We start from the raw sequence: 9,440 nt of genomic DNA on the forward strand, positions 1-9,440 counted from the left end.
AACAGATGCTACAAAAATAATATGCACAGCAATGTTTATTCAAAGATGACATCAGTTTTATGTGTATCTGTCCACAAACAGATACACATCACCATGTGTTCACGCAGCTGTGGACCTACTGTAACTGCTGATATGATGATGCCTTCTGTCTCTTGTTTTACTCTCACTCTGCTCTGCATTCTGCAGCAGAGATAACATGAAGGTAATCTTTAGGATCTTTACAGCATGACATTGAAGCTGCCTTTCACAAACAAGGTTGTGTAGAAAATGAGATTGCAATTGATTTAACAGTTACCGTAATGGTATGTCACACAGAGTCAGAGCTATCGGAGATGTCTGCACAATCTTATTACATGTAGCTGGTGTATTGACTTTGGTTGCTTATTACAAAAATCGCAGACTAGTGTCCCACCAGCCTGCGTTTGACAGTAAACAGGTGAGGTACTGCTCCTCCTGAGTGGTAGCCGGCACAGAGCAACAACCAGGACGGTCCAAATTATGAGGAATCCAGTGCACAAAATGAGACGGTAGATAAACCCCTTATCAAGGGATTGTAAAGAATCTACTGTGCACTGGACTACTACATATGTTGATACTTAACACGGGCTTTTGATTTTTACTGTTGTTTCAGCCTGGTAATTTTTTATGATCAAAGCAGTGTTACATCATCAGAGTACACAGAGGCACTACATAAAAATGATGCACTAAAATGGTCTATCACACAACGAAATATATTGGCTACCACCTTTACTGCCATCAGTTAATAGCCAAGGCTGAACAGGCACACAATAACAGGTTCCATTTTTCTGTATGACTGAAGCTAAGAGATGGTGAATCAATGAATCACAAAGCTTGCAGAAGCTGACGAGTAGCTCCAGAATGAGCGGCGGCAATGCATTTCGACTGTGTCCGTAAAATGACAGAAGGATTTGTCTTCAGTGTAGCCCGCATCTAAAAGTCACTGTCCATTAAATAGTCATGAGTTCAAGTTATTTTTACGGCCCAGGCACATGTACACAGTAGCACATAATAAACAAGTTTGTACAGGAAGATGAAGATGAAGATGAAGCAGTGCAAGCAGACATCAACCGGAAGCAGCCACAGACAGTTCCTCATTTCTCCAGATGCCCGTGGGTTATAGTAAAATGATTTGTTTTGCCACAGTATCAGTGTCAGGTTGTTAAAACTGAACAGCCAAGGTGCAGTCCAGATCTAAGTATTTGGAAAGTTGCACATTTTTTGTTCTTCCAACCCTGTGCTGACATTTCATTTGAGATAAAATATTGGATACTACATTAAAGTGCCAAGTATCAGCTTTAATTTGAGCAGGTTTACATCAGAATATAAGGAAATGTGAGGGAGCTTAAATCCTTTTATCAGTATTGCTGAAAGGGTTAAAAGTAAATGGGCCAGAGAAACATGAAGTCGAGCAAAATCATCATATTTTGTTAAAAGTCCTTTGCAGCCGATGGCTGCCTGAAGTCTTCGTCCAATACACATCAACAGACTGCTGATGCTCTGCAGCATCTTCAGCTCTCTCTGGCTTTACTGAGGTCTTCAGCGGGTGGACTGCAGCTCAGCTGCACTGAGATCAGGCGATATTCCACCTCCTCACCTTGAAAAACTCTCTTCTTTGTTTTGGCTGTATGTTTAGGATTGTTGTCCTGCCGAATGATGAAATGTCATCTTTCATTCAGCTGAACCTGAGCACGCACAATGCTCCTGTGTGCTGCTGCATTCATGCTGCTGCTTCAGCGGGGAAATCATCAATAATCACCACTGTGCCAGTTCCATTGACAGCTTTAGGTCATGAGCTGTTCATTTTTCTCTCCACGCTTTCCTTTTTCATCGTTTTGATAGAGGTTGATTTTTATTTCACTAGTCCAGAGAACTTCCAGAACTCTGCCAGGTTCTTTGTGTGTTTTTGTGAACTGCAGTCTGGCCTTTGTGTGTTTGAGGGTCACCAGAGTTTTGCATCTTGTGGTGAATCCTCTGAGGTTCTGCTCATGAAATCTTCTCTAGATTAAAGACATTTGTACGCCTGCGTCTTCAACAGTTCCCTTGACATGCTTTGTGGTCACGCACCCGCTCACCTCCCGTTTCCTAGTTTTCCTGTGCACATCTGCTTTTATAGAATGTACCCAGCTGTTGATTCGGGCAAACCAACAACCTTTGATATCTCTGACAGATTTTTTTGAGCCCATTATCTTCTGTACATGCACAGTCACTTTACTCATCATACGGACAGAGAACTCTGCTATAATCTAAATGGAAACTCTTAGTCACCGGCTCTGAGCCATGTGTGGGCTCCTTTGTGCATGCAACAAAGATTGAAAGGACACAAAGCTGTTCAACAAACATTTGGCAGCCAAGTGTCCAGGTAAGTTTGAACCCTTTTAAATTGAGCACTGTGTGTTCTACAAGCATTATGATGTTAAACCTACTCAAACTAACACTGTGGCCTGGCATGTTTATGTTATATCCAGTGTTGTATGTCAAAGTCAATATGCTGAAGGACAGAACCTGAAGAACAATGCTAAAACTGATGTCCTTAATTATCCACACACCCTTGCCAGTGGTGAGAGATAATTAAAGCGATGTTTAAACAAGAGAAAAGGTGTCAGCATTGTTGTGGGAGGTAGTGTGAAAGCCTGCTATCTGTGTTTCAGTGGGTTAATGCAAAACCTTGACAAAGCTCCAGCTAATGAAGTGTAACAGTACAGGCACGTGTTGATGCATGAAACAATACAACCATCAACATAATAAATGAAAAGAGACAGCGTCACTAAAATCTGCAAACTATAAAATAACTGGTGTGTTTCTTTGTATCCGGTGGCCGTGCCTGGCTCCACAGTGTAGTGCTGAGCAGAGCTTCTGCCCTATGGTTCAGTGCTCTGTAGTCAACTGTTCAGCAGCTGATGGGAGTAGCAGTTCCCGTCTTCCCTCTGCTCTACCCCTGTTTTCGTCTCTTATCCCTGTGAGGTTCAGTGGCAGGAGAAGCTCCTTTGTGCTTGTTGTCTGCCCTCTGCCCTCTACTTTCTTGAATCTCCTCTACTTTTTCTCGTTCCCTTTCCCCTCGTATTCTGTCCCTCAGCGTTCCTTACTCTCATATGATCTTGTGCTTTCATCTTTGTGTTCTCCCCTTCCCTCTTCTCATCTGTCCTTTCTCTTAACCCACTGCACATTCCTTGCCCTCTCATCCCTGTGGCTGCTTTCTTCTCAGGATTAGAGTGCGACTCTCCACTGTTGTCTTTGCGTCCACCTGGCCTACTTCAGTATTTTTGGACGCTACATTGCACTCAGTGCTAGCACCACCACTGTGGGAGAGGCATGCATTATTAAAACCTTGCACACTCTCTCTCCCCAGTGTCCCCTTTTTCTCCCTTTTGTTTCTATCTGAATCTCTGTCCACTGGTGAGTGTGTGTTTGTGTGTGTGCTCTTCATCTGTTTCCTGTGCATGTGTTGCTGTGCTTGTGTCCATAGTTGACAGGGTAAAGCACACAGGCATATTTCTCTGTCTTGTATGACTTGATATGGCATTTTAGAGGTGGAAGATATGCAAGATTTCTTTTAACTTTTTATGTGTATACTCAGCTTCTCTTTTATGCTTCACTCTAATGAGTCTGTTGCTCCTCAGAAGCACGAGCTGCTGCTGAGAGCGTCAGTCAGTTGTCTAAGCTCCCTGCTGGGCTTTCTTCAGAGGAAGAGTCCCACTACAGGTACTGTACAAGACAGTTTGGGACTGAGCGAATGTCATGATCTGTACATGTGTTCATGAGAGAAGGAAAACAATGGGTGTTTAAATGCATGTGTCAAACAGATGAAAGGCTGCACATCTGTGCATTTGTTTGATAGTAAAAAAAAACAACTGTGATCAACAGCATGTGAGTGCACAGTACGTGTACATGTGAGAGAATCTGTGTGTGTGTTTGTGTAAGAGATCATAATTAACAGTGTGTCTGTTTATTCCTGCGTGTGTCATTATTCTCTCTCTTATTGTCTCTGTCTTCTGTGCTGCAGTATGTGTGTTTGTTCTTCACATGCTGTGTATCTTTATGTTTCAGATGTAGTATTTTTCTCCAGGCGTAAATATTTTCAGTAGTTGCACCAGGAGAAATGGAGAAAAATAAAATGTGATGGATCAGAATGAGGCTTCTTGACTTGTCATTTTTCTCCCCTGGCTTTGTTTTGTGCGTGTGTGTCTGTGTGTTAGCCACGTATGTGGTGTGTCAGCCATGGAGTCGATTCCTCCTCTACTGCCTTCTCGGATCAGGAGAGAGCTGCCTTCTGCACCCGGCCATTCTCAGGCTCATCTCACTTGTAAGAGGTTTGACGCACACACACGCACACGCACATGCGCGCACACACTCACCATTCAATCAAGTATAAGTTCTTTGAATTGGTTCTGAGCTGTAATAAATATTTGATATTAAAAGTATCAAAAGTTAATGAAGGTAATAAAGACATAGAAGTGGTACAAGTATTTAAATCACATGAGTAATGAGAGTGAAGTCAGTCCAGCTTCATACAGACTGACACAGGACACCACACAAAAATATTTGAGACATTACTGTATTTTATGTTGTGAGCTTTGTCTCCAAACACTCCCTTTTTATTCATTATGTAGTGAGCTCAGGAGAAAACTACTGGTCAGCTGTAACTCATGCCTCCCTTCTGCATCCCTCTCCTTTGTTACTTTTCTCACTCCTCACTCCTGTGTTTGTCCTCTGCAGCTCCTGCAGCACAGCAGCACAGCAGTGCTGTCTGAGCTTGACCTGCTCCAAGTGATGGAGGCGGTGGAGAGGAGGGGGGTTAAGGAGCTCAGCCAGGAAGCAGCACAGGCCCTGAGGCTGCTCCTCACACAGGTGGACCTCACACACAGACACAGATTCTTACAGCGACGGGTCTGTGACACGTCTACAGTATATTCCTGGAATGAATTTATTAGAAAAGGAATCAGGTTCATACAAAGTTCAGTATCAGTCAGGTTCACACAGGGTTTATATTACTTTGCACCAAACAGAACCAGAACAACATGGGCAACAAAATGGAGAGACAGCAGGGGAAATGTGCACAGAGGGCCAGGTTCGTTTATGCAAATAAATGCCAGCAGATAAAAGGTTTAGACCAATGCATAGTGTGAGGTCAGAAGTCAGCTGTTAGGTCTGAGAGCTCAGACATGTCTGAGTCTGAACAAAGCAAAGACTTGCTGCTATGTAGCAGCACTTGTTACTGACATTAATTCAGTACCCTTTGGTGTCCAGATGCTTTGATCATGTCAGCTGTATCGAGTTTTTATCTGTGTTGGTCAGAGAAGCTCCAGACTGACTTAAAAAAGCTCAATAGCATCTCTGAAACAGGCGAGCAGTGTAATTGTGTTGGGCAAATCAATGCACCCTGTTTTGTATCCATAGATTTCACTTGCTTTTATCAGTTACATGACAGGCAGATGGGGCCCTGCTGTGCTCTTGGCATATCATATGCAGGTGGAAAAATGCTTTAAACTAAAAGACTTAAATTATTGCCTCAACCGATTTTAGCTTTGGGGCAAATTTAAAAATGTTGACCCTGCTACAGTGTTAAACTTGAAGCTTCTTTTATAGTTTACTCTGGTATCTGTGATAGCTAATTATTAATTTGGATTACAACCACAATCCAGAACAAATCATGACTCCTAGTACTGTATCTAACAAAAGATTTGAGAAAATCTGTGACTGACGAGCCTTCCTGATAGGATTGTGATATACCTGATGTTAATATGACCTTAGCACACACATCAGAAGGACCAGTCTTTTTGGCTTTGAACTGAGCCCTGGGTTTTCTGCTGACATGACTGTTTAAGGCACAGAACACAACCAAGGTAATGGTTGACATTTGGTTGCTGCTGGCCATTTGTTTGCACTCAGTTTCTTCCTGTAAATACAAATTATGCACATCCAGTTTCTGTACACTAGTCAGCCTTTGGGCTGGAGTCATATTCCTTGTATTTTTGATAATACTTGGCAATAAAACTCATGCTTATGCTTGGAGCATGGATAATTATAACTACTTATTTTTGTTATTCTGTACATAGTGTCCGCACAACAAATGATCAAATAACACTGAAAGTTCCAGCACAAGAATACCGAAGGCTGGGGGTGCCCTGATAGCCAAATGGTCTGTCTGCCTGTCCGCAACCCACCTAACCCATAAAAATAATAAAGGTGAAATGCCCATAAAAAAGAATATCAAAGGCTCAGTAATGACACATGAACTAGTGCTAGTGAAAATATAGTCCTTGAGCTTTGTACTTTGTCAGTGGTGCAGTCAGAAATGAGCATTGTGCAGCTAAGATCAGGGGAGTAGCACAAAAACAATATCACACAAATACCCTAGGCAGTGCCGTTTATTGTGCAGCTTCACAGCTATATGGTTTCCACCCGTAACAGAAGAATAATGTCATGTTATTGGTATGGAAACATTGCACTGAGAAGTGTAGGTCACCCTACCATCTGTGCAAACAGTAGAGATGCTGGTAAGAGATCGAAAACTAAAATGTATAAGAATAATTTGGTTCCGGAAGTCATGAAGGTGAATTGAGCTGATGATGATGATGATGAACTGATGAGAACACCTGTGCCCAGCAGTGAGCTTTTTTCTGCTCGGTTGTTACCACAGCACGTTCCGTATGTGACACATGCTTGCAGTGCATGAAACATTTATTTCACAATATGAACATGATGAACTTTGTCCTTGTTGTTACCCCGATGAGCTCTGCAGCAACACCATAAAGCCCATCTGGGTTTTCTTAAAGACATTATCAAAGACAGGGGTAGTAGCTGCATCACGTAGCTTAGCTCAAATTTAGCATCATATGCAGTATAGGGAGAGAAATGTGCTTAGTTTCCTGACCGTAGCTGAGAGTCAGAGGAGTGACAAGATGATGGCACACACTGCAGCGTGTGTCAGGGAATTATGAACTGTGTGAATATGTGTGTGTCTGCTTGGGTGTGTGTGTGGAGACACTGAGGCAGTTTAAGGCAGGCAGAGTTCAAAGTGACAGACAGACTTCGCGTAACAATCTCAAGACAGTTTGATTTCTCTCCTGCCATCCCCGTTGTTCCACTCCGTCAGACACACACTTGCACACAGCTTTGCAGTTTTTGTTGGTTTTGTCGATCTGCCTTTGGACTGAGGTGAAACCTCTGTGCCCGAGGAACATTTCTCTCTGGTATCATATTACTATCTTGCTTCATCCCCATGAGTCCTGATTTGCAACAGTCAACTGAGAGAGTGTGAGTGGCTGCGTATACTGTGAGCACACATGCATCATTTGCTTCTGCAGCTTTAGCCCTTGGCTATTTCCGGTCTTACTCTGCCTCTTTATGCAATTGCCTGTGCTTTGCTTCCTGTCTTTAAGTGTATGTTTATGTCTGTTTGATTCAGTGGCCGGTGTTCAAGATTAGCAGTGTGGAAGCTTCTGGAGCTTATGTTGCCTATATAGCGTCAGAGCAGAGCTGGCCTTTTGTACATTTATTTATTAATAGAAAACCAGGAGGTTACAGTACAGCTGATACAGTTTGACCAAAAGTTTGATTTAAATGGTTGGATAAATTCAATCAGATATGATTGTCTTAAGTCATAAAGTAAAGGTCAGTTTCTCAATCACAAAAAGGTTATGTCACAGTCCGATAATGTGACCTGTTCTTGATTTAACCATTTTTGTGGATGGCCTTTTTAGTGTCAATCAATATTATTCTAAAGATGTACAGTTTAGAGAAACCTACAGATATGGTGGAGTTTTATCAGAGGACAGCACCTGAAAACAAAATGCATTGATTTGTAGTCCTCTTCCATGCTATCTCCGACTGTCATCTAGACAGTGGAAATCCCAGGACATTCCTGAACCACCAGACACACGGGAGTCATCAAAGCTTCTCAGAAAATTACTGGTGTCCGACCAGCCTGCACTGGAGGACGTCCTTAGAATGTCCTATTTATGCTGCTCTAACAATATCCTTGGGCACAGTACACATCCCTCCCATCGGCTCTTCTCACTGTTCCCCTCTGGTAGCACCATCAAAGCTAGCTAGCTAGCTGGATAGATAGATAGATAGAGGGAGAGAGAGAGAGGTACTCTATTGATCCTGAGGGAAATTCAAGGTATCCAACAGTTTACAGACAGTAGAAACAAAAATCCAACACTGTATAAAGGCAAATAAAATTAGGAATGAGAGCGAGGGCAAGTAATTAAGGTACCAAAAACCCCTCTGAAGTCTAATAGTGTGCAACGAACCAATTAAGGCATAAAGTATAAAAAGTGTCTAAAGTATCTAGATTTCCATCTGCCAGAGGCGCTCGCAGCAGCGGTAAGATCAAAGTAATCAGTGTTATTGGACAGACCGACAGTGTCAGAGTGGCAGTGACCTACAGCCACATAACAGTGGGAGGTAGTGACGAGTACAGTAACTTTAAGGCATGTTTACTGCCATAACCTGGATTTTGGTAAAAACAGTGTGAAAGTAGGTTGAGGCTAGTTCATACAGTTTTATCTCCTTTTCTGTTGCGAGGTGTTAAAGAGCCAGAGATAAAACTGTATGTACTACCAGGCTGAAGCACAGCTTCTTTCCAAAGGCCATTGCTGAACTGATTTCTCTTTCTGGAAATATCTGACCATATTTTTCCATTCAAACTTTCTCCAAGAATGAGTAGGTTGATGTTTTCACCTCACTTAAGTCTTGAAGTCCTGTTTTTAGTTTAGAAATAGTTATAATATAGTAAAAATAAATATTCAAACCTTACTCTTGCCTTACTGTGCATCAATGGGCTTTCATATTGCTGAATATTTAGTGTTAATTTCACCTTCAGGGTATTAAGTTTTCAAATAAATGGGTACCAGGCCCCTTTTTTACTTGGTAGCTGGAGGGTCTTGGATCTAACTATTGGTTTCTATTAGAAATGGGACAATATTGTATATCAAAATTCAATATAGCACGATACAAAAACATCACAAAATGTATTGCTTTGTCAAGCGATGTCTGTGCAGATTCTCAGTCATCCAGGTCATAGTAAACTGAAAAAACCTTAGAAAAAATCAACTGGACTTGGATTTCTAGGGCTTAGACCGAATGAGCGATGTGGGGACGTCCTCCCGTGGGCCCACCACCTGCAGGAGGATTGCACAGTGGATTGGGCAGCAGTTGAAGGCAGGGGCCCCGACGACCAAATCTCTGGACACAGAGACTAGCCCTGGGGACATGGAATGTCACCGCGCTGGTGGGGAAGGAGCCCGAGCTTGTGCAGGAGGTTGAGAGGTACCGGCTATATATAGTCGGGCTCACCTCCATGAGCTGTTTGGAGCTGTGGCCGTAAGGTCTCCAATGCCTGTCGTGGTGGCAATCCCCAAACCCGTTGGTGGACACCGGAAGTAAGGGATGCCGTCAAGCTTAAGAAGGAGGCC

General features: G+C 42.7%; 1 protein-coding gene across 6 annotated transcripts in view; it reads left to right on the plus strand.

The window, feature by feature from the left end:
• mei1 (meiotic double-stranded break formation protein 1) overlaps positions 1-9,440 on the plus strand; it is a 54,705-nt gene that overhangs the window by 38,855 nt on the left and 6,410 nt on the right. For 4 of the 6 annotated variants that reach the window (XM_020624996.1, XM_020624995.1, XM_020624997.1 and 1 more), the window contains 3 exons: positions 3,639-3,720; positions 4,215-4,321; positions 4,735-4,866. In XM_020624996.1, the coding sequence (XP_020480652.1) occupies positions 3,639-3,720; positions 4,215-4,321; positions 4,735-4,866 (321 nt within the window). Of the gene's footprint in view, positions 1-3,638; positions 3,721-4,214; positions 4,322-4,734; positions 4,867-9,440 lie in introns of those variants that run through there. The other 2 variants (XM_020625001.1, XM_020624999.1) reach the window with 2 other exon arrangements.

Source organism: Monopterus albus, unplaced genomic scaffold, assembly GCF_001952655.1.
Source record: "Monopterus albus unplaced genomic scaffold, M_albus_1.0 scaffold342.1, whole genome shotgun sequence".
Taxonomy (NCBI): domain Eukaryota; kingdom Metazoa; phylum Chordata; class Actinopteri; order Synbranchiformes; family Synbranchidae; genus Monopterus; species Monopterus albus.